The 26,213-nt window shown below is 39.1% G+C and overlaps 1 protein-coding gene across 3 annotated transcripts in view; it reads right to left on the bottom strand.

Moving 5' to 3' along the window:
* Positions 1 to 1,759: 1,759 nt before the first annotated feature.
* igdcc4 (immunoglobulin superfamily, DCC subclass, member 4) overlaps positions 1,760 to 26,213 on the bottom strand; it is a 54,412-nt gene continuing 29,958 nt past the window's right edge. The window contains exons 4-20 of one of the 3 annotated variants that reach the window (XM_041980288.1): positions 24,506 to 24,639; positions 19,631 to 19,765; positions 18,713 to 18,865; positions 17,174 to 17,584; positions 16,912 to 17,076; positions 16,340 to 16,477; positions 15,591 to 15,770; positions 14,379 to 14,591; positions 13,971 to 14,072; positions 13,667 to 13,853; positions 11,246 to 11,373; positions 6,636 to 6,806; positions 6,357 to 6,491; positions 5,640 to 5,742; positions 5,226 to 5,457; positions 4,955 to 5,083; positions 1,760 to 3,076 (exon numbers count right to left, since the gene is read on the bottom strand). In XM_041980288.1, the coding sequence (XP_041836222.1) occupies positions 2,555 to 3,076; positions 4,955 to 5,083; positions 5,226 to 5,457; positions 5,640 to 5,742; positions 6,357 to 6,491; positions 6,636 to 6,806; positions 11,246 to 11,373; positions 13,667 to 13,853; positions 13,971 to 14,072; positions 14,379 to 14,591; positions 15,591 to 15,770; positions 16,340 to 16,477; positions 16,912 to 17,076; positions 17,174 to 17,584; positions 18,713 to 18,865; positions 19,631 to 19,765; positions 24,506 to 24,639 (3,238 nt within the window). In that variant the 3' untranslated portion in view covers positions 1,760 to 2,554. Of the gene's footprint in view, positions 3,077 to 4,954; positions 5,084 to 5,225; positions 5,458 to 5,639; positions 5,743 to 6,356; positions 6,492 to 6,635; positions 6,807 to 11,245; positions 11,374 to 13,666; positions 13,854 to 13,970; positions 14,073 to 14,378; positions 14,592 to 15,590; positions 15,774 to 16,339; positions 16,478 to 16,911; positions 17,077 to 17,173; positions 17,585 to 18,712; positions 18,866 to 19,630; positions 19,766 to 24,505; positions 24,640 to 26,213 lie in introns of all 3 variants that reach the window. The other 2 variants (XM_041980296.1, XM_041980279.1) reach the window with 2 other exon arrangements.

Here is a 26,213-nt window from a genome sequence, read left to right on the forward strand (position 1 = left end):
GTCTGATCAGACAATGTACTAGTAGAGGGCCACACTGGTGAAGATCCTGGGTCAAAAAATGTACACAAGTAATTTGGGTGGTTTGTTTTAGCTCATAAAGAGCACATGATCATCAAACTACAAGTCAGGAAGCTGAAGCCACATTGTGCCTCTACATTTCAATCATTCCTCCAGAGCAGCGATGTTACAGAAGGCTTTTTACTTACCACTGACTGAAGTACAGCCTCAAAGTAAAAAATAAATAAATAAATTAAAATAAAGCTTGCATTTTAGCTGTTTAATTTCCACGTGCGCTTGCTGTTGATTTTCTCTTTATGGACCCTTTATGTGTGGTTACCAGACAGGACAGAACAGTGAATACAGAATTAAAGCATTGTTATATTATTATATTAAGCTACACAATAAACACTGCTGTGACAAAATAAACATTGCTGTGACAATAGCAAAACTTAATGTTTTCCTGACGTGACAAACTCCCCATCATCCCTAAGAGGACTTACAATTAACTTTTGACCAAGATTTGGTAAGAAAACATTCACTTCTGTCTGTAAATGACTAAGACTCCTAGAAAAAAAAAAAAAAAAAAAAAAAAACATCTGTCTTGTTTTGATGGTAAGCACATACATGGCGAGGCTAAAAAAATAAGTCTCTCTGAGGTACCAAATATGCATCTGTACAGAAAGTCAGGGACATTAAAAACTTAACATAATGTTTTGTTGGTAGGAAACATGCTGATGATGTTTGGTACATCTCACAAGAAGCGGTTTAGGTGTCAGATGCTGATGTATTTGAGTTGAGGCACCAGCTTGCATGTAACTAATAAAAGTCTTGTCCATAATGGCACCAACTGCAGATGATGAGTAAGAACTTGCCACAAAGTGCCTCCTTGGCTACAGCTGAACTGACTTTAGCTGAGTCTTTTACTACACTTTCAGGTTTCAGATGCTTCACATCAAAACCACTGAGTATTAAAGTTTTTTGTTGGGTACAATACACCGAAGGAAACATTAATTTCACACTAACAGACTGTCTATAAGAGAACTGAGATGGATGCACTTAAAAGACATACCAGCTTGACATAATGCAAGATCATACAGTCGGTGTCGGACGATTATTTTTCCAAATAGGCTGCAAATTCAGACAATATCAGAAAAAGGTCATAAAAAAGGTGCTAGTTACATTAAATGAATAAAACACTGGAAAACATCTGGAAAAGAAATGAGGTAGTGATGTTGTCAACCAGGAGGGATGCACCAGTCCCCTAAATACATTGTTTAAACCAATAATTACCAACAATCTAAATATTCTAAATATGCCTCTGGCATATTTAGACTTTCTTTGAATATGATAAAGGAAATATTTTAAAGTCTGATTTAGTTCATTTTGGACATATTGATTTCTGATGGTAGATTTTTTTTTCCTCATTCAACTTACGAAGTCTTTAAACCCTGACCTAAATTTGCTATGAATGAACAACTTAGCACTATTTATAGCCTAAGTAAATGGTCCTCACCAGATGGAACAGTATCTTGACAACTGTGTTAAAACGGGTGCATCCCTACTTGGGAGCCGAAACAGGAGAGTGATCTGCAGATGTATTAAAAATTGCCTTTTGCTCTCCCACCAACATAATTAAACCAATACAAAAATTATAATGTAAATATCTTTCATATTTAAATGAGATATCACCATCTATAAAAACAGAGAAAAATGAGTGTCCCTTTGTTTGCAAAATTACACAAAATGGACATATGGCATTTTGGAAAAGAAACATTAAATGCAACAAACATCTTTTTACATTTTGAGTTCTTTTGTTTTCCTCATGTTGACATGTTTTGTACTCGTACTAAATATATTTGTCAATAGAAATATTTAGAGGTTATAAATGCACCTAGAATAATTAGGCACCTGAGACCCCCACACTCCAGGAAATCTGTGTAAATGTGTGTTTATGCATGACTGGAATTAGCAATGATTCCTGTGTATGTTCCAGTATGTGTGTGTAGACCCTGAGATAGTAGGAGGCTGGAGAGAGACACAGGTGTTCTGCACTCTCACAGTGTGCAGATACTCTTTAAGGTTCATTCCTCAGTGCCACATTATAGTGGCATCAACACAACAAAGCCTGGAGTGAATCTCCAGCTTCCATCCGACCATTGCTGATGATATCCTGTCTAAATGCTCACTCATTTCCTTTTTCTCCTCATTCCTGAGTGGAACAGAGTTATGTGTGACACAGTGAGAATAGCCTTCTCCAATCCACTTCCATCTGCTTGGTTATTCTAAATTTTCCTTTTTCTTCCTTATGAAAAGGAAAGGTACTGAAAGGAAAGTACAGTTGCAATGATTGAGAACCTACAAACAGTTCTCTACCTCTAAAATGCATGTATAATGTATATGCACACATATGAAAAGATGGATTCAAAGTTCTTATAAAACTTTACAGGGAAGCAAAAGAAATCCATTGATGAGGTGCATAAAAATAACCCTTAGGGATTCTTCCTGAAAGTAAGTCTTAGCTGATGATTTGTGGATGATGCCCTTCATGCAGAGGCTATGGGCACAGATATGTGTGTGCTGCTGAGGTAGAGTGGACAAAGCCAGAGCTGACAAAGGGAGCAGGGGAGAGTCCAGTAGAAATGGCCTTCCTTGGTGCTGATGAGCAGTGCCTGGAATCCCCATTTTCCAAGTGCTCTGAACTCAACACAGACCTCACAGTCTTAGGAGAGTGGAAGCCATTGATTAGCCCCACATCCTGCTGTGGCTCTGTGTCTCCCGTCGGCTGGTGCACCTCCTTCTCCCCATTGTGATTAGCCAGCAGTGTTTTCGAGGAAATACTCAGAAGATTTTCAGCAAGAGAAAGTTTTTCTGGGAGTTCCTCCTCTCTTGGTGAACTTGGCTGACCCAAAGGGGAATATATATCCTCTGATAATGAGGGTCCCCTGGTGGTGTTAGAATCACAATCGCTGCGCTCGTCCTCATTCTCCCTGTCAGGGTCTGACAGCTCAGAGTGAACAATGACTTCTGCCTCCACCTGGTTACTGCACAGGGATGTACACAGACGATCGTCTAATTCCTGCAACAAACAATGCTGCTGTTATGTGAGGATTAATTAGTTAATTATTTAATTGTCCTGATTGTATTAACTGTAAGAGTGGTAATTCCTGCTTTTTACATGTCCCTGGAAAAGGTACCTGTCAGAAATGTTTTTTTTTACATTTATTAATAAAGTGTTAGCATATCAAACTAACTATTTTGTATCATGTTTTGGTGAAGAACTACATATTTATTAACTATCCCCTATTAATTTTTAGAATAGAAATAGAATAGAAATACTTTATTAATCCCTTTGGAGAGTCCTCAGGGAAATTTGGGTAATTTTATATAAATACTTAAACTCATTTCATAGTCTTCTCTAGATACTCATCTCTGTGTTTTCTCTTCATATCAACAGGAGAGTATGCAAATTTTAGCCTGTGACGACTGGAACGATTTTAGATTATTATTGTCTTGGTGCGATAAATTGTACAATTATTGGTGAAGAAATAATTATGATTTTATGATTATCATGATTATTATGTGTTAATTAATTTCATTCATTTATTCATTCATTCATTCATTATCCACCGCTTATTCCATTACGGGTCGTGGGGAAGCTGGAGCCTATCCCAGCATTTTTTAACAGGTGAGAGGCAGGGTACACCCTGGACAGGTTACCAGTCCATTGCAGGGCCAACACATAGGGGACGAACAATCATTCACACTCGCACTCACTTCTAGGGAGAATTTAGAGTCATCAATTAACCTAACATGCATGTCTTTGGATGGCGGGAGGAAGCCAGAGAACCTGGAGAGAACCCACTAATTAATTTTTATAACACTATAAATATGTAGAATTACAAACACTACTACAGTAACATTTAATTTCAGAGTTATGAGGTAAACATTAAAGTCAACCAAACAACTAAAAATATTCCTTTACATATTGAATGTATTTCATCCTTTTTCTGCAACTTTTTAAGATTGCTTTACAGGCTCGTGAGCCATCCACCACACGGCAACTTGGTCTTTTGATTTTTAACCAAATAAACCGGACAAGGATTACAAGGAACGCAAGCAGCAACATGCAGATGTGATGGTGCTGCTTGTGTTGCTTTGTTTTCATTTCATTCTGTTGGGGTTTAGACATAATCTTTTCTGGAAAGTGAGGAAATTTAGGGATCTGTATGATGAATAAATCATGGTTTTAATACCGCACTTCATTGTGAGAATAAGTAATCGTGATATCTCAAATGACAGCATCTTTAGCCTCAGTCTCACAACAGCATATAAAGCCCCCAGTCTTATTTAATACTGCATTCATAGGGCTCTTATAATGAGCCAGTCATCTGGACACATTAGAAATTAATTATTAGCATCAATGTTAACTTAACTGGTTAGCTAGAACTAGCTAGTAGAATCTGCCATTTTAAATGGCAGAACTGCTAGCCAGCAATCTGATGTTTGTTTGCCTCTTTCTAAAATCAATTACTCATGACTTACAAATGGCCATTAAATTATTTATATTTACTGAAAATTTAACCTTTTTAGTTTTTCTGAATTGTAGCTGTGAGAGGCAAAGAATGGGACTTAAGTTTTAAAAATGTAATTCAAGGCTAGCTGAATTTTCTATCTTGCTATCAAATGAATTAAAGAAAAGTTTCTCTTTTGTTTGTTCTTCTTCTTGAATAAAGAAAAAAAAACATGCTCCCATCTCCTTTGTCAGGCATGGCATTAGCTCTTCTTCATAGGCCTTTTTCAAATTTAGGGAATTCTGCTCTTCAAAGTTTTTAAATTATATGTATGAAACGGAAAGAAGAGAGATGTGTAATGCTGATACAAAACCTGCTTTTCAGAAACTATTTGATAGCAAAAATAAATAGTATGAGTGGATGTAAAATGTTCACTTCTTTACCATGCCATCAGCCTTTATAAGGACATTGAGAGCTCCATTATTTATTGTTGGAGAGTCTTCTGTGATGGTGTCTCGGTATCTTGTAATTCTGTTGACCCAGTTATGACTCACAGAGCCATTCCAAGCAGCCTGCAAGAAAAGCAGCAGAAAAGCATTGACATGACTACTTCTAACCCACCATCAACAGGGGCAAAAAGAACAAAACAACAAAAATAAATGTGAGAATATAAGTGGCCCATCTGGAAATAAACACCCCCTTGCAGGTTTTGACCTTGGGTTCAGGTGCAGGGGCATCTTCCCCCTCCCCTGGATTAGCACTTGCCATCAGACTCTGTTCCTCTGGGGCTTCTGCTGGCAGCTGACCAGATTCTTGGCTGCCTGGGGGCATCAATGTTTCCAGCTCATGGCTATCACTGCAGTCAGGCGTGCTGACTGGAACAGAGCAGCCATCTCTCCTGAACTGAGGTGTCACAGCTGTAGAGTTAAGACCTCCAGATACCTCCCTAATTGGAGCAGCAATGACAAACATAGTAAAGGGGACTGAGATTATAAAAGACTAAGCAGTATTGCAATCTGACTGTAGTTTTAGCTGGGTAACAAAGCAATTTTTATAAGAGCTGAGACTAAAATATGTAATGTGAATACTGTATGAGCACCGGCACTTTACTTTCTAGAATCCTCTTACCTGGATTTGCTGTTACGAAAGCTGAAACACATGCAGAGGAGGATGCATATCAGTCCCAAGCACACACCGGCTATGATGCCTGTAACTGCATAGATGTCCAGCTCTGGTAAAATATGGGACAACATAGAACAATCCAATTCATTTAATACTGAGAACTATGAGAACAGCTAGGTTGAATTGTCTGATGCTAAGAGGCTGGTAGGATGTATTGATTTATTCATGTAAGGTAAGATTACAAAAGCAACAAGTAATGAGGCCACATTTAACTTGGGTGAGTAGATCTTCATTGGTATTCATTTATACTGGGTATCTTTGGCAGCGTTGATTAGGAGAAGGAAAACAGATGGCAAAAACTCTCACCCACCCACTCCCAATAGTGCCTTTCACACATCTTACTGGCAACACTATCATCAACACATTTTAATTGTTAGTAAACTGTTAATCCATCTTTTTTTTTTTAAATTATGAGTTAAAAGGAACAAAATGTATGTGTACAGTAATGACTTGGTATTCACTTTCAGTGGATGGATTTAGGACTTGCATTATTTAGGACTTTCTCATCAACAGATGGAATCCACTTCCTGTGATTTTCTTTTACACTGACGTTTTTTCAGTTAATTTATCTTGCACAGCAATACTGGTTGCAGTAGCTGAGTATCGTCATCAATTGATGTTCATAAAATCTGCACTTCTTTCCATTTTGATCTTAATACATACCATATTTGGGAAAGGGGGTTTGAACATCTTTTATAGATGAATAAGGTCCTGCCCCCACCTCAGTAGATGCTCCCAGCTTAAAAAAATAACGAGTCCCACTGCACAAACCATGGATCTCCACACTGGTAATGCCCCCTGAGAAAGACAGCAAGCGTAATACAGTTTTTTAACAGTACTACAAGTTATATTTAGCACATTAAATGTTTTAAATGTTAATAAATAAACAATTGATACATGTACTTAATCAGTTTTTTTTTATGTTGACTCAAAAGGACCCACCATCCTGAGAGAGATTTTTCCACATCTGCTCAGGTTCGCTGGTATTGACACTGTACAAAATCCTGTAGCTGATGATAATACCATTCGGCTCCAGTGGAGGGCGCCAGCTCACCAGCACAGAGGAGGAGTCCAAAGCACTCAGCTGCAGTTCCTCTGGAGGTGTGGAGGGCCCTGATGGAGCAATGAGGACTGGATCAGTAATTAGAGCCTACAAATGACCACTAGCAGCTGGAGAATGTGTATTGTTTTTGTGGGGGATTTGACATGTTGTGTGACAACCATCTGTGTCCTCATGTCTTTGCCACCTGAGTACAACAGAAGGGGATATGCAGGGCAATGGGGAAATGGGCAAGGGCTCAGGTGATGACACAAGGTAGTGGAGAGTGTATGGGGTGAGATACAGTAATAATGCCATTAAAAGCCACCAACCTCACCTGAGTGACAAAACTGAGATGCTGACCAACATAAAAGTCACTGCTGCACCTGGGTGCTTTATTTCAGCAAGTAATCAGCTATCTATTTATTACCATGTTCACTGGCCACTGGCCAGCCAACCCAGTGGTTTGCACATTAGTGAGCTCATTATCACCTGCATGCAAGCACACTCGAATACACTTTCAGAAGCCACCAACAGAATCAGAGGACTTCAAAAAGCAAAAACTGAGCATCTTTTCTGTGGTTATGTTATATGTTATGTTTAGTTACAATGAAACAAAACTTATAGGATCAGCCAATGAGTTGTAGAATCATAAATGTGGAAGAACAAATTAAATAAATGTGCAATCTTAAAGAGTACTGACTTGGAAAATGTTTGCTGGCGCTGTTTATTCCTTCTCTCCATAAAACACATTTACACAAACCAGCTAGCTGACCAGTTTTACTACACCTCCCTATTCTTGGTGCAGTCTAATTGCTTCTTCAACTCTTTAATAGCCTGTTCTTCTGTTTGGTCAAGAACGTTTTTCAGTGACTAGAATGTTTTGTTTTTTAAAAGTGTGGTAATAAATCCCTGAGTCAGTAGCAACCAATTATGTAATGGCCTTTAAAGTAAAGAGTTTGGCATTTTAAATGTAGTAAAGCCAATAATGTAACTTGTCAATAATACAATCACAGCTATTTTTCGAGAGCAAACTGCACAAAAAATTTGTAACCAATTATTACATTATCTACTTACTAGGGCTGGGCTATATGGCCTAAAAATAAAATCTCAGATTTTTTACAACCAAATCCGATTTCCGATTTTAATAGATTTTTTTTCCTTTTCTTTTACAATACATAAATAATCTTGTTAAAATAATTTATTTATTTATATAAATGAATGCCAGCAAAAATAAAGCATATAATGTCATAGCTTTTCCACCATTTAAACGACTTCATATCTTACATAGAAATATGTGACACAATGCATCTGTGATCTTTTTGACTGTACTCCCAAAGTTCTACCAGCGTGTTAAGTGTGCTACAAGGGGGGAGAACACCCTGGATCATGTCTACACTAACATCAAGCATGCATACAGGGCCGTACCCCTCCCCCACCTCAGACAGTCAGACCATCTTTCCCCCAGCCTACACCCCCCTCAGACGTAGGAACAGGCCCACCACAAAAACTGTAACAACCTGGCCTGAAGATCCAAACTCCAAGACTGTTTCCAACAGACAGACTGGGACATGTTTGAACAACAGGAGCTGGAGACACTCACAGGAACGGTACTGGACTATATTCAGTTCTGCATCGGGAATGTGACTGTGGACAAAACCATCAGGGCTTTCCCTAACCAGAAACCCTGGATGACCAGCCAGGTCCGCGCACTCCTCAGAGCCAGGGACGCTGCCTTCAGGTCAGGAGACAGAGCACTGTACAGTGCTGCTCGAGCTGACCTGAAAAGAGGCATAAAAAGAGCCAAGGCGGATCACAGGATGCGCATAGAGTCCCACCTGTCCAGCAACAACACTCGGGAGGTGTGGCGGGGCATACAGGACATCACCAACTTCAGAGGTTGTGATGTGTCGACAGCAGATCAGAGCACAACACTGGCAGAGGAGCTAAACTGCTTCTTTGCCCGGTTCGAATCTCAGCAGCATGCATCTGCTCCAACCATACCCCCACCCACACCCCCACCCCCATCTGGCTCCCGCACCACCCCACTCACCTTCTAGGAGCACGATGTCAGATGGGTGCTCCTGGCAGTGAACACTAAGAAGGCTACTGGCCCAGACGGAGTACCGGGCAAGGTGCTCAGAGCGTGCGCCCACCAGCTCGCCCCCACCTTTACCAGGATCTCCAACCTCTCCCTGGATCCGGCAGTCATTCCACACTGCCTCAAATCTTCCATAATAGTCCCGGTGCCGAAGAAGTTTCCCATCACCAGCCTGAACGATTACCGACCGGTGGCCCTCACTCCGGTAATCATGAAGTGCTTTGAGAGACTTGTTCTTCAGCACATCAAGGACCATCTCCCCCCAGACTTCGACTCCCACCAGTTTGCATACCGTGCAAACAGATCCACTGAGGACGCCATAGCTGTAGCTCTCCACTCTGCTCTGAACCACCTGGAGCAGCAGCAGAGCTACGTCCGGATGCTCTTTGTGGATTACAGGTTAACACAATAATCCCGGACAGACAATGCACAAAACTGGACACTATTGGCCTCCCCCCTCTCACATGTGCCTGGATAAAGGACTTTCTAACAGACCGATCCCCAGACTGTGAGACTAGGTCCCCACCTATCCTCCACCCGCATGCTGAGCATCGGCTCCCCACAGGGCTGTGTGTTGAGCCCCCTCCTGTACTGCCTCTACACCCACGACTGCAGGCCGGCCCACAATAACAACCTCATCGTCAAGTTCGCTGACGACACTACAGTGGTCGGACTCATCTCCGGAGGTGATGAGGCTGCCTACAGGGAGGAGATCCTGAAGCTGGCTGCTTGGTGTTCTGAGAACAACCTCGCTCTCAACACCAAGAAAACCATGGAGATTATCATCGACTTCAGGAGGCACAGCACAGGCCCAGCCCCCCTCTACATAAACGGCGAGTGTGTGGAGAGGGTCCACACCATCAGGTTTCTTGGCGTCATCATCTCGGCCGACATCTCCTGGTCAGAGAATATCACGTCAATCACCAAGAAGGCTCAGCAGTGGCTACACTTCCTGAGAGTCCTCAGGAAGCACAAACTAAACTCCAACCTGCTGCTGACCTTCTACCGTTCATCCACCGAGAGCCTGCTGACATACTGCATCACAGTATGGTACGGCAGCTGCACTGTAGCAGACAGGGAGAGGCTACAGAGAGTTGTAAAGACAGCACAGAAGATCATTGGCTGCCCTCTCCCCTCCCTGATGGACATTTACACCTCCCGCTGCCTCAGCAGAGCCAGAAACATCATAAATGACAGCTCCCACCCTGGCTCTGATCTGTTTGCCCTACTGCCCTCTGGGAGACGCTACAGGTGCATCAGGACTAAAACAAACAGACTCAAAAACAGTTTCTTTCCAAAAGCAATAACTGCCCTGAACTCCTGTAGGACTTCAAATGTGAAATACTTGGGACACTAACGACATATGTGCAATACTTTCTGTCATGTGACATGTACAACATATTATGATACGTGCAACAATACTTTGAATGTGCAATATATTTTCTGACTTGGATATGTTTCAGTGTAATTTATATATTTTCAGCTCGAACACTATATACATGTATAGTATACAGGTATATGCATCATACTTATATTTGCAAATAACTCAAGGAGTGTGCACATCTGTTTATTTCTGTAAATATGTTATACCTTGGATCTTTTATTTATTTATTAAAGTTTTATACTGCTCTCTTTGCACTGACATTGGTGATGGCTTAATCTCATTGTGTATAATGACAATAAAAGGCATTCTATTCATTCTATTCTATTCTATTTCCAACTGGATCCTTATCATACAGGATCCACTGCAGTAATAATTCCCCTGATGAAGGTTGTCTCTTAATGAGAGTTTGTGGACTAATGTTGACTTCTGCATCCTATAGAGAGCAGCATTTCTCACTGCAGTTTTACACACAGCTGAATCAGAGACGTGAGTGAAGGATCACTTCACTGAAAATCTGTCAGACAAACACCGTTCTGGTGTGGAGGAAAGGCTAAGTCGGCTGCTAACTAACTATGGATCACCAGAAATGGAAAATTCGATTTATTGATTTTATTGATTAATTGCCCAGCCCTACTACTTACATTTTCAAAGTAAATAATTTGTCAACATACATACTTTTCATGCTTGGCCAATAAACCAATCAATAATATAATAACTTTTTACATTACTGGTTAAAGAATTGTCTTTATTATTGGGAACTAAGTATTAGCTTTATTGCATTTAAAACAGACAAAAATATCACTTTACTGGTTGCAATGGGGTATGAAATACCAAAAGCAAGCATTTGCTAACCCAATACTGTTCACTGGTTTTATCTCATCATTGTCATCTCAACTGTTGTATAAAAAAACATTTTTCTTTTGTTGTTTTTTCTGTGTGAACTTTAAGAGGTTAAGTGACTGGCTACTCAAGGACACTGCATATGGTCAGAAGACTACAGAGCAGATTACTGCTCAGTGAATACTCACGGTCAGACAGAGTGGACTCCTCTACAGTACCACTGAAGGGTCCAACCACGTCCACTCCATTAGACTGCACTGCTAGCTCATAGCGGGTGAAAGGTTTTAGTCCTCCAAGCAGGATCTCCTGAGCAGAACTGCAGCATACAAACAAGTCATATTTGAGTATTTTATGTTTTCTTCTTAAACAAGTCAGTTATTTAGTAGTTTTTATCATCTTTAACAGTTTCCTATGATATATAATCAGCTCTGATTACCTTCCCACTGCTTGCTATATAGGATGGTATTATTTTCTAAATGTTATAGTAAACTACCCCATTTCCACAAAATTTGGGATGTTGTGTAAAATGAAAAGAAAAACAGAATGCAACATTTTGGCTGGTGTTTTATGTCCAATGGAACATAGAAAACATACATCATGTGAGGCATTTTACTATTTCATGAAAGGTTTGACTAATCTAAAAGCTAATGGCAACAACCCATCTTTAAAAAAAAAAACAGAAGGCGGCAACAGAGAGCTGGAAGAGTAAGGGGTAATAAAAAGTAACGACTGGAGGAACAGGTAAACACTAATAATGTTATTTAGCCAAAGGTCATTAGCATGGTTGGATATGATAAGAGTACCCTAGAGAGTCAGAGTCTCTCATAACTAAAGATTTGTAGATGTTCACCAACTTACAAAAAACTGTCAAAAGTTATGCACACAATGTGAAGACTTTAAATATTCCATCAACTGCAGTATATAACAATATAAAAAGATTCTGAGAATCTGCTGTGTGCAAGGGAAACTAACTGAGAAACCTGATCCAGAAACCAGTATTGGATACTTTTGAGCTTCAGGTCCTCAAGCAGCATCACATTAAAACAGACATTGTTCGGTCATAGAAATCACTGCATTGACACGTCCATAAATATCTACGAATCATCCAAACAACAAATGCAGGTTATAGCTCAGCAATGAAGAAACTAAAAGTAAACATGATGCAGAAATGCTGCTATATTCTCAGGGCCAAAAACTGTGCTTTGGTCAGAAAAATCAAACGTTTGAAATTCTTAGAAATTTCTGTAAACAGAAAACACATCATTAGGACCAAAGAGGAGAGAGACCATCTAACTTTTCATCAACTCTCAGTTTTAAAAGAAAAAAAACCTGCCTCTTGCATGTCAGGAAAGGCATCATCAATTCTGAATCGTATATAAAGGTTTTAGAAAAATATGCTCTACTGTCCATCCATCTGTCTCTCTAGTTACATTTTACACAATATTCCACTTTTAGAACTGTTGTTATAGTGTAATATATTCCACAAAAAAGCATATAAAGACCATTTCCTAGGGCTGGGCGATATGGCCTAAAAATAAAATCTCCGATTTTTTATAACCAAATCCGATTTCCGATTTTAATAGTTTTTTTTTCCTTTTCTTTTCTTTTACAAAACATAAATAAACTCATTATAAAGTTGTTTATATAGATGAGTGCCAGCAAAAATGAGGCATATAATGTCATAGCTTTTCCACCATATAAACGACTTCATGTCTTACATAGAAATATGCGACACAATGCATCCGTGATCTCTTTCCATCTGGATCCTTATCATACAGGATCCACTGTAGAAATAATTCCCCTGACGAAGGTAGTCTCTTAACTTGGGTTTGTGGGCTAAATTTGACTTCTGCATCTCATAGAGAGCAGCATTTCTCATTGTAGTTATACACACAGCTGAATCCCAGTAATGAGTGAAGGGTCATTTCACTGAAAATCTGTCAGACAAACATCGTTCTGGTGTGGAGGGAAGGCTAAGTCTGCTGTTAACTATGGAAAAAAATCCAGATTTTCATAAAAATAAATCTCCAGAAATGGAAAATTCGATTTATCGATTTTATCGATAAATCGCCCAGCCCTACCATTTCCTAACATAAAGTAGTAATCCTCAATGGAGTGAAGACATAAAAACCATTTTTATGTGTAGGTACTGTAGTTCATGCCTCTTTTAAGGTCCTCAAACTGACACTAACTGCAACAAAAGTTGTGCTAAACAAATGAGCTATTCAGCCTTTTAAAAATATAATAAAACTCTAACCAGGCAAAATGCATAGCTTTGTCTTCTCTTGTACAGAAAACTAAAGATAAAAGCTTAAAAAGAATTATATTAAAAACATTTCTAAGTCCAGCAATGTGATGTCTCTGGATGCCAGCTGACTGAGAACAGACAAAAAAAAGTAAAGAAGCAGAAGGGAATGAGGAATGTGTCTTTGTAATCATAACTTTTTACAAAGACATAATTCTTAATGAGATTTCTTTCTTCAGTGTCTGAACATTCAGAAAAGAAGAAAAAAATGTAAAGTGATTTAGTGAAAAAACTCATACATGATGATTTGTTCAGAATTGAACAGATAATCTCAGAGCCTTCACCACATTTACGACTTTCTGACCTGGTGTAATAGGAGACCAAAGATGCGTTGGTTGTCCCTGCCGGGCTGCAGCGCACTATGTAGTTGATGATGCGAACATTGCTGAACCGTGGTTTCTCCCAGCGGAGCCAGATGGCGTTGGAGCTGTTGGCTGCAGCTTGAATGCTGCTCGGCGGCATTGGAGGTGGGTGCCTGGGAGGCAACGGTGCTGTAACACAAGTACACAGTTTCCCCTCAATCTTATTTAACCATGCAGGTCGACATTTAAACGTACCATTTGTTGGATTTATTTCTTCATTTGTATTTAAACAGATTTTAAACTTACTTTCATCATGGGCTTTGTCTGTCCTTCCCTTCCACACTACAGCTGCTCCATCCGTCTGCTTGTTGAATGCCCAAACCCTCACCTCATACTGCTGGTCAGGGACTGACACAGACACAAACATACATGGACAGAATGATTTTTCTGCCTCCAAGCTTTGTTTAGATTCTGTGCCTATATCCTGAAACCCACTCATGACAAAAAGCTTACATGCCTTTAACCAAATGTTTTAATGAAATTCAAATTCTACTGTTAATTCATGTTCTCCTGAGAGGTGTCTATTTTTAAACAAGTTGTAATACATGACTATGTGCCAAAGGCTGAGTGAAAACAGCATTTTACTTGCTCTGAATTTAAAAAAGACAAACAGTATTTTCAGTATATTTGGAGAAATCTCTGCCAACAACTTACCCAGCCCAGTTAGCAGATGATACCTAGCCTTTTTACGGAGCCTGATGGTGTAGGGGTGTGTTGATCTTTCTCTGTTGGATAACTCATCGGCCTCCACCTCTCGATAGGACAGTTTGTAACCAGAGACCAGTGTATGATTGGGTGAGGGATGCCACGTCACATTGAGTGTATTAACTCTGGCTCTGACTCTCAGATCAGTGGGTGCAAAGATCACTGGAAAAAAAAAGGTATTAAAAGAAAAAAAAAATTGTGAACGGATTTCATGTGATAGATAGCTAACCACCTAACGTCACCGCAGCTGGAATTGAAACTTGCCGGATTTGGGAACAGTGATTGACATCTAAATATAAATGGAGGGAATTTTATCTGTTGCTTTATCTAGACATCAGAAAGAAAAGGTACTATATAAATAAATTAAATGCGTAAAGGATTAAGAAATCGAACACCGTATACCATCCTTATATTAACACTCAATGACTGCAGGATGTTCTTCTGAATTAGCAGCTGTGAGAGCAGTCCAGATAGAAGAAAGATGGACAGAAAAATAAAAAAACAAATCTGAATGACTCTCCAGTCTTTTGGATCTTAGATTTGGAGGGAAGCTTTACATTTCAAGATGACAATAACCTCAAGCAGGGATTCACAACCTTTTCAAGCCACGACCCCTTGGTTGTGGCTCATATGTGTGAAGAAGCTCGGATTGTTTTTACAGCAATCTGACATCCCCCTGAAATGATCTTGGGACCCCCAGTTTGAGAATGGTTAGAAAAACACAGGAGTGGATTTAGGAGAAACTATGTCCAGTATCTAAGTTATCCAGCTGGATCATGTACATGAAACTGGTATGATTGGAGGGAGATGAAATTAGCTTTACATGGACACTACAAAAACAGCCTTGTTGAATTTAAACATTCTGCTAATAGCATTGGTGAAAACTTCCAAATGAAAGGTGTGCCCAGCTGGATGGGTCACTCTGAAGAAGAATTGGGCGGCAATTGCTGTCACTGTTATTGCTAATATTTTACTTTAAATATTACTCTATATGGCCATTAGACCCCATTTTAGCTCCTTAAAGTGATTATATCATTGCTTACAAGCTGAAAGTGAACATCTGAAAAGTGTTAAAAGTCCCTTGTTACCTTCAATGCCTCCTTCAGTGTTATTATTGCACTGCCTATGGGAACCCTGGATAAGGTATAGTATTTTACTCACCCATGCTCCGGTTACTGTGGTTGTAATGGGCTAATGTTTGATGCTGGACCCATTCAGAGGGTATGCCAAAGCCAACAGCTGTTCCAGCTGCTATTCTCAGTCGGTAAACCTTGTTGGGCTGGAGCTCTCTCAGGGTGAACTGAGTCTCGTTCCCCCTCACCTCTACGGAGAATACAGTGTCTGCTATGGACACACACAAAAACAAATCTATGTTAACAAATGCAATACTCGAGTAGAAACTGCATAGCTTTAATTTTCCTTGGAACTTATGACTCAACAAATAATTTGTAACACAAATATACCATTTCTACATTAATTCACCTATAGTCTCTTATGTAAACAGGCTCCGTTAAGGGCTGACTTGATATATGTTTATGCATCCTGGAGAAAGGAGTAGTCAGAATAAATACTATAGCTCTTTGCATAGATCCGTAGAGGGGAAGTATAAGTTAATATTCAAACCTTTGCCCTCTTAAACTGCAGTGAACTATTTTGTGAGTAAATGAAAACTGAGCAGAGCAATGACAGCTACATCTACTTCACTGCAAAATAATTCATGGTAGAAAAAAAACAACAATGAAACTAATAAAACAACAACACTGTTAAAAAGACACAAAAGTTTTATATTATTCATACTTGTTCTTTTCTATGCATACCTTCAGTCTAGCCACTAATGTCCCAAGAATTACAGAGCCACACAAAAAAAGTGTTTTACTTGTTGTCAGTCATAGCCAGTGATGTTTGCTCACCCCGATCCAGTGTGCTGTACTCAATGCAGTAGCGGGTAATAGCTCCTCGACTGTGCTGTGAGGACAGCGGATGCCACATCAGCCTGATTTCAGTGGGGGACGGGCTGGCTATGGACAGCTGAGGAGGTGCACTCGGCACTGCAGGAAGGCACAAAGTGACATGTGTGTCTTGTGTGTTCATTCTTACCCTGTCCTATAAGTCTGCACAATTACTAGATGGTGGTTTACAACTACATTTCTACAACTATTTCACATTACGTGAGCACCGCAGGTATGTTTCCTTAAAGACTTAGTCACTAGCTGCTGAAATATTAAATAAACTATAGATGGCATTTACACTTTAAAGACTAAACAGAAGCAAAGAAGCTGAGCTGAGCCTCCATTTAGCTACTACTGCTGTTTTTAAATTACAAATGTGACAATGGTGAGTCATGAGTTCTTAAAGTCCTGCAAAGTTACAAACCTTGTAAGCTAATGTTTCCTTTCTAAGTGTTACACCCCAGCGTTGCCTTATTTTACCTGTATGCTTTTATGTATGTCTGCTTTATCTGTGTGATACGTTGATTACTTACCATCCTCCAGCATGTCTACGGTAACACGCGGAGATGGACTGCTGGCACCCATGGGAGAGTAAGCCACCACATAGAATGTGTATGCAGTATGGGGCAGAAGCTCTTTGAAGAGATACTCTGTAGTGTCATTGTTCACTGCAAACTGATAGTCGTCATTATCGGAGCCTTTAAAGGATGAAAATATTTAGAACAATCCTTTTTTATGTAGACCGTTAAGTACAATGTGAACCATACACACCAAACTGTTACAAAAGGGACTGACCTGCAGCACGCTGGCAGTGTACAGAGTAGCCAACAATTTGGTCTGAGTTGTACTCAGGTTTCTCCCAGGTGAGCATGGTGGTTGTGCTAGAGTAGGGTGTAGCAGACACGTGGCGAGGAGGGCTGGGCAGACCTTCCCTCACAATGACCGTTAGTTTGGCAGTGGCACAGGCTGTACCAAGCCCATTGTCAGCTATGCACTGGTAGTAGCCCCCATCCTCCAGAGCCAGCTGGTTGATGAGCAGGACTCCAGGGCTCTGAGTCTTCACCCGTCTGAATGACTTGATAGACTGGCCATTCTTCAGCCAGTGCAGCACTGGAGGAGGTTCCCCAGAACTGTTGCACAGAAATCTGGCTGTATTTCCACGGGATAGGGAAACTGTCTCTGGGGGCTGAAGAATCACTGGAGGGGCTATTGGGAGTCGGGAGCAAAACTTTAACTTTTGCACTAAATCAAATTCTACACATTTTTTTGTTATTTATTTTTTAAGTTCTAGCTGAAAAACATCCTGTTATTAAGCCTCCAAAGAGAAAAATAAAACAAGTGTAGTGGACATCTACAAAAGAAGAGGAAACTACTTTCATCTTCTGTAATTATCTGCCTACATAATTATTTATAAACTTTTATATGCATTAGTGAAGTTTTTTTATTTCATTTTACATTTTCACATTTTCTACTCATATCTACTAAATGTAAATAAATACATTTGCTATTGTATTAATGTTGCTGAGATTATTTCTCCTAGACACTTCTTGTTTCATTTTGAATAGCAGCTAACATTCACTAATCTTTGTCCTTCCTGTGTTTGTCGTCCAAAGAGCCTCATGTTGTGGAACTGACTTGAACTATTATTGAATTGTGAGTATTTTTCTTGTTTATATCGATGCCATTGGTCTACTTTAGTTGTCAACCTACAGTTCCAACTCATGGTTCGCTTCATGATCCCTAGGCTACAAGGGTATGGTAGCTAGGATAGTCATTTTCAATAGCTTAGCTAAAATAGCAAAAATCCAAATTAATAGCAAACTGCAGCACTACTTAAAATATCATATAAGAACTTCATTTATATGCATAGACATAGGAATAACATTAACCCCTCAAAATCCTTCAAGTTGTGCCCAAAACAAGTTTTTATGGTTAAAAGACTTGTTATGCTCCAACTACTTTACTGGACTACTTTTACTGGACCCTTGCTGATGGGAGTGTTTTTGTTGCAGTTTAATCTGCTACTGGGGTACAGTATGGCTTCAAAGAAAAATTGCCATGGCAACTGGTCATAAATAAGTGTTTAGTGAATCTACAGTTATGATTCACTAAATAATCTTAGCTTTCCAATGGTGTCTAACGGTGTAGGTATTTGTAAATTAGACTGAGTAAAATACATATTTATTTGTCATGTCCCACCCACAGGTTGTCTGGAACCAACATGACATTAGAGTTCCGAATACGCTGAACATGGCGGCAAAAACTACTCTTCATAAAACCGCTCTAAGATATGTCTTTGTACTGTTATAAATGCAGTCATAACACGGCTCTTACCAGGCACGTGCAGCTCAGCAGCAGCAATGACAAACTCTCTGGTCTTGGGCTTGTTGGCTCGGCAGACGTAGACACCGGCATGGTGACGCCTTGTGTCCCTAATCACCAGGTTTGTTGCGAGGACCACCACATCAGTGGAAATGGGCTTTCCATCTGATTAAAGGAGGAAATTATGCAGAGTTTAAGGGGATATTATCAAACAGATGAGGGGGCAAAAAGGGGAGCAGACCTTGAGAAGCGGGGGATAATTTTTTCAGCCTTTAAAATGTGCTTTGAAGAGCAGGTGCTCTGATGTGTAATCTCCCAAAGTGACCAACAGGTGGCTCTGTGACTTTTCAGTCTGGCTTCCTTGAGACGTCTGCACACACCAAGGCTATGAGGAAAATCACTCACTATTTACTATATAGACCCTATTTAATTTGTCCGCCATTTTGTGGTGTGGGGATTTTCTAATCATGACCAGTCAATTGAGGCCACGCTTGTAAACATGTTCAATAATCAGGCACCAACTATCACTGTGCAGTTCAGGTAAGCTGATTATAGAAAAGCAGTTTATGTCAGATGCAACATTAGACTGCTGAGATGCAGCATGAGGAAGAATTTCCAACTTTGATGTGACATCTTTTCCACCCAGACTTTAAAGAGTGTGGGCAAATGTATTTTTGTAATGTATTATTTACTTAAATAGTATAAATGAATCCATACGACTGATCATCACAGGTATATAAAGAGAATCTGAAGCTTCTAGATATCATCAGTGAAATAATAGCTATACACACACAAGTACAGAGAAAGTGATCCTAATGTAGTGTTTGACAAGAATAAGTTGCAGGTTATTTAAGTGTAACATGACATAAAACAAAAAACTAAGTGGCTGGGAAGCCGGAGAAAGTAAGTAATAACATTTGTGAGTCTCACCTTGTCTGCTCCAGGACACCAGAGGTTTCGGCTGGCCTTGTGCCATACACTCCATCACAGCAGGATGGCCAAGCACGACGGTGGCGTTCTGAGGTGGTGCAACAATCACAACTGGGTTCAGGGCATCATTAGAGCCTTTAACAACAATTAAAGAGTTTTCTTTAGTGTTATACGGTTGACCACAAGTGTATTAGTGTAGGTCAGGGGTGCCCAGGTCCGGTCCTCGAGATCTACCATCCTGCAACTTTTAGATGCAACCCTTCTCCAACACACCTGAATCAAATGACTGGCTCGTTACCAGGCCTCTGCAAAGCGGAATGGCATGCAGATGACATCTGATTCAAGTGTGTTGGAGAAGGGTTGCTTCTAAAAGTTGCAGGATGGTAGATCTCGAGGACCGAACTTGGGCACCCCTGGTGTAGGTAATGTGGTGTTCAGCTGACCAGATCTCTGACTTAAAATCTGATGGGAAAGTCTACGGTTTAGAGAAAACTATGCATGGCATTTAGGTAAAAACCAGTGTTTCAAATTGAAATTGGTATCAGGTTTTCAATTAAACAGGATTTCAAGAGCATTTCTGGACCTGGCTTTGACTTAGAAATAAAATGGCCATTGAAACTGTGGCTTTAGTTGACTTTGTGGTATCTGGTGAAAGCTTGATCAGTTTTTATTAGACAGTGATTGTGAATACCTAACCTTTGATTACAGAGCTCTGATTTACAGGTATATGTGAGGAAACAGGGGGGAGGGCCTTAAATCCCAAATATTATTTACACTTTATGGTGCACACTTTACTATTTTAGAACAAGCTGCAGACATGCTGTATTGGCTAAGACTGCTCAACAGAAACAGAAGGTGCTACATGTTGAAGCTATGTGTAATTGTAGAAAGAGGTATTTGAAAACAAATGAAAAAAAGATAAATGTGGTTGTGAGAGACATAAAGCTAAACTACATTGTCATTTCGCTGAATTGCTTTGATTATAGAACTGAGGAATACCTGTCCCTCTCTGTGACTAAAGATGTCATTCAAAATGAATCTTTTATGGGTTGAATGGGAACTCATTTTTTAAGAATCTATCCGTCCCTGAGGTGCAGATGATGTGAGCACGAGCATCAACTTATAATGCAAATGCTGTCAGCATAGTGGCCCATGTTCTGTAAAGGCATTATAAATGAATAATTAAGATTAATACAGCAAACCATCACAAGGCTTCAAGTGGGTTAGTAGCCATAACATGCTGTGCTTTCAAAGTAAAAATGATGGGTGAAACAAAGAGGATAAAGCAAAGAACAATGGGAACCTCAGACTGCAGGTTTGAAGCAGCTGAATGTTTCAGATTGTCTACATTTTCTGAAGATAAAACTCAGCAAAATGATGGCATCAACATTAAGCTGTCAAACCTCAGCTAACTGCAACAGTAAAGCGAACTCAGTATTAAATTTAATATTTGTTGCATGTAAATGCTATGAATGTATTACCCTAAACATTTACATGGAAACAGCTGATGAGGGAAAGCCTGTAAATAGTTGGCCTTCTTGTCATTGTAAGTGTGTAAATACACAATTTCTTTTGGTTTGTACAATATTACATTGAATGAAGTGGAAAGCAGCTGCACTTTGACCCAAGAGATCTGAGCTCTTAAACAACTTTACTAACGTCTCAGAGCTTAATTAGCTTCCTAGGGCTGTCTTGTTCATGGTCACAGTCAGCTTAAGGAAATTTTAAAAATTAATACTGCATATATTCCATATACAGCAGCTCCTCTTTGCAGTTGAATTGTTGAAAATGAAAGTAATTGATGCCCAGAAGGCAATAAGAGCAGTTTTTCTTAAGATGGTAAAAAAAATGCCAGTCAACAAGAACTACAGAAATCAAGTTGAAAGACCATAAAAACTTTCTGAGAAAACTGACTGCCAGCAGGTTGCTTTAGAGGCCTGGCTTGACAGCAGAACCTTCAGGAAGATTTAACGGGCTCTGGTGTGGTGGTGGAGCAGCCATACACGCACAAAATGACTTTCATTTGAGAGTAATTTCTGTTTGCAAGCCTACTACAAAATTCAGCATTGGTTTAAAAAAAGTGATTTAAACAAACATATTAGTTTTGCTTTTGTATACTGACGTACATGTTGGCTGCAATGAGAATATTTATCTTTATTTGTGAGAAAAAAGGTGTAGGATATTACCAGAGCATCTCTAACTACTAAGTACAGGGATGCTTACCCTTACCAACTTACCCTACACAAAGTCCAGACAAGTGACCTGAATTATTTTTCTTTTACTGTCCTAAGATGGTTAAGAGATCTGTATGGTTTTGGTTTCCTTGTCTGTTTGCTAACAAGATTACACAAAATGTGATGGATGAATTGACATGAAAACCTTAGCAGATGTATAGACCAACTTAAGCACACTTCAGAGGACCAGTACTTTCTGTCTGTCACTGTCACCTCAGTCAGAGTGAAAGATTTTGGTAATGCAAGTAACGTAGACGGTCTAGTGCGTAATTCTGCACATGAATTATTATTTTTTACACTCTTTACAACTGTAATTAATTAACTGCATTTTAATCACATAGCAATACTTGACCCCAAAAGACAATTTTTTTTCATTTATTAATCAAATAACAGACACAGACTTTAATATTGTAAACTCAAGCTCTAGTAATGTCTAAAAAAAATGCATGTAATGCATTTCAGTTCAAAGTAGAAAAATAAATAGTTTCCAAAAGTCTCCAATGACACCAGAAAAGTCTCTAGATTTGTAGATAGTCGCATCTGTGAAAGCACCAGACACAAGAAGTTCCGCAATCACGCGTGACAATTGCAGCAGCTGCACATGAGTCACTGTTGTACTAACATTCAGCATTAGCTGTGTGTTAGCAATTCCACATCATTACTCATTAGAAAATCCCACTAGCCAAACAGCAACATGCCTCATATGCAGGCTAATGCTGCCAAATTTAACATCAGTAACCTTATAAAGCATTTAGGTTGCCATCACGTGAAAAAGCACAAGGAGTTTTTTACCATAAAGGAAAAACACAACAAAACACAGCAACAACAAACACTGGCAAATGCTTTTAAGAAACATAGGAATTTGTAAAAGAAAGCCAGAAAGCCGCCGCATTAAGAGCCCTGTCCTTCAGAGAAAACGTTCACTATAAGTCCACTTTCAAGATTTTTTTTTAATAGAAATGAATCGATTTAAGTTTATTTACTCAATGATAAAAAAAAAACAAAAGTTCTGTGGCAATCATTGTTTTTAATGTGTTAACAAAACATCATACAGAGGTAGGTTAAACTATAAAACAGGAATGATATGTAGTATATAAGTATATAATAAATATAATTTATTTAAATTATAAATTTAATAGACCTCTTGATAAAAATAACAAAGGTAATAGACAGGTACTTGGTATCAGCTAATACCTAAACTCCAGGTTTTGGAATCAGACAGGAAAAAATTGGAACTGGAGCCTGACCAATATGGATTTTTTTTCCAAAGTGGTAGAGATGCCTCAAGCATTCCACAAATGTTTAATAAGATTCTGTACAGTGTCTGAAAAAATCTACTCTACCAAGAGGTAGAGCCAGGCATTAAACAGCTAAAGACATTGTGATTGCAGGGTAACAACAAACAAGCCAGTTCTGAAAGACCATAATCTTTGGAGTCTCACACAGTATTGCATCAGAGAAACACCATTTTTGAAGCAAAAATCCCTGCATTGGATCAGGTTCTAAAAACCATTGTCAGTGAACACTGTTTGATACTGCACCTAGAACTATAATTTAAAACCTGTCCATGCAAATTAAAAGCCAAAGATCTAGAAACATAACCACCTCCTTTTGACAGTAACTGCTTGATACAGAATGCACCTACATTATTCTGCTAAGGCTGGTACTGCTCAGGGCCACTTAAAAAGGAATGATGCAAGGTGATGACTGTCCTGTTGTCTGATGAATATAAGTAGATGTTACAATGTTTTTATTGGGAAAACAAAAAGAACTGTCTAGTTTGAAGGCACCTATTAATGCAGAGTGGTTGAATGACATGCATTAGATGTTTGAGGAAGCACTTTCTGCATATAACAGTATGACTCCATAGTGAAAGAGGCTGGGTGCCAAGTTCACCAAAACGCCACACTGTCCTCCAATGAAAACATATTGCACACTATGATGTGATATTAAAAATCTAACTTCAACTAGTATCTAAGTAATGATGGGAGTATATATATAATTCAAAAAACAAAACACAATTTTAACATTAGATACATTATCTTTGCATTACTTTTCAATTAAATCAGAAAGAAATAACGGTTGCTCTTTGTATTTACATTTTAAGCCTTTTTTTCTTTTTTTTTTTTTTTTGAAACAAGATAAAATCTCAATTTGATGGCAGCAGATAATTTCCTGTGTGTGCTGTATGTGGTAGTTGCACAGCTGCAGAGTAAACACACAATTTATAAATGTATTATCAACAAGAAAATAAAAATTAAATGTCTTTCTTTTGAGCTATTGTCTAAATGCGTTTCACTTGGATGTGTGACCTTCACTATGTTTAATAATGTAAGTGCAGTCTGAATGTAGAGGACTGCTATCCAATAAATTTTCATTCTAATCACCTTGAGACATGTACCATCAGGGTTATTCACTTCACACTATCAATTAAAACCAACAACTGGTCCATTATTCATATGTAAAGACGACTGAAAAATAGCTACACACATACACATTAAACAGATCCCATGTCAACACATTCTACCTTGTTATTGCTGCATTTCAAGCATCTGGTGCTTAAACTCACATTAGACACTGGACTGGCAGCTCCCACCTGGCTGCCTATTCAAATACTATCAAGCTCCACAAGAGATCTTACCTGCAGTGACAGTCAGCCTGGCTTCATCACTGATGTCTTTTCTGGCAGAATTGGTTGCGACACAGCGGTAGACGCCCTCATCCTCCTTGGTCACCTCCAGAATCTGGAGCACCCCATTAGGAAGGGAAATGAATCTGTTGCATGAAGGAGGGAAGCCGAGGAGAGGTGGCAAAGAGAAAAGTTATACAGGAAAATGTGCAAAAACACCAAAAAGGCTCAGTGCACTGAAGCTGAAAACATCCAGCTGATCAGCTCTAGTGGGTTCCTGCTGGTTGGTCCTCACAAGACTGTATCTGTCTTTATTTGGGATTGAGGATTTTTTTTTAACAACAACAGATTCTGATAACAAATACTAGTTAAAGAACTCAAGAAGTTATTGAAACATGTAGGCCTTAAGACTTGTTTTCTGGCCAGTGATTCACCGAATCACAGAAAATAAACCCACATGTTGCTGCCAATATCAAAGACTATTAATCCAGCAAAAATTTGACTATTGGGGGCATTTTCAGGAGGGGACAAAACTGAAAAGAGGTTGAGAAAAGACAGAAAAAGAGAGAGAGAGAAGATGAAGAAAGAAAAGGAATGGATGAGAAAAACAAAGAAGAAATAATTAGAGAAAGACAGCGAGTCATGGAGAAAATAAGGAGAAAATGAGGATGGAAGGTTAACAGAAATAGAGAAGGACAGCGGATAATAGCCACGGAATGGCTGATGGTCGGAGGAAGAAAAGACACATTTAAGCAGGAGAGTTCGAAGAAAAGCCAGTGATGCAGTAGCCATCCTTTGGTTAAATTTTGTCATGGGTCATTAGGAGCATCAGAGGTGAGAGAACCATATGCTGCCAATAAGACTTTCTAAACAGCAAGCTGTTTGCAGGTCATGCAGGGCTGTAGTAGCTATTAGCTCTGCACAATGAGGCTGGAAACAAATTCCAGGGCTACTAGAGCCACAGTGATATCTTATTACTGCTAAGTAGCCCAGCAATTGAGAACATTGTGACAGAACTGAGGTGGGAAATATGTGCAGACTTATACATTTAATATTTTAATAAACAGAAGACTGGCATTAAGTAGTTTGTTTTAGGAACAAGGCTATTCTTCAGTGTGTTACTTTTAGTAGCTGTTAATGAAGACTTTCCATGTCATTTCTGTCATTTAATTCACTCGGGTTCCAACACTATAGAGGCATGTAGAAGTCTGCTCCATTTATAATCAACAGAAATGCAAAATTTTCTGTGCAGTCAACTGGTGCCATCTTCTTTTTTTATTTTCTGTTGCAAAGTGTGAAATTATTTGATGGTTAGTTTCCCAGTGGAGGCTGCTGCTGGCCCTTAATGAGTGACTCAGAGGTTCATGCTGTTACCAACCCCAGCATTAGGGAAGTTAATATGTGAATATGTGGTATTTTACTACATCTTTACCTTGAAAATCTAAAGACATTTTCAAGGACAATGGAAACAAAAATTAAACTAATAACATAGAGTTGAATGGTGTGAATACGTTCAGTCATTTTAGGGATGCAGTTTAACTTATGTTTATCGTATATGTTTTGCTAAATAAACTGTAAAGGCACAGTGAGGCAATATCTTTTACATCTGTTATTTACAAATTAAGTTCATGACTAAAGGCATGCTGGTGTGGTGGAAAATAACTTTACCAAGAGTTTTGATGAAAAAAAATACACTTGAGTTTATTAAAGATATTTTTCA

The sequence above is a fragment of the Melanotaenia boesemani genome, chromosome 1 (genome assembly GCF_017639745.1).
Source record: "Melanotaenia boesemani isolate fMelBoe1 chromosome 1, fMelBoe1.pri, whole genome shotgun sequence".
In the NCBI taxonomy this organism is placed as follows: domain Eukaryota; kingdom Metazoa; phylum Chordata; class Actinopteri; order Atheriniformes; family Melanotaeniidae; genus Melanotaenia; species Melanotaenia boesemani.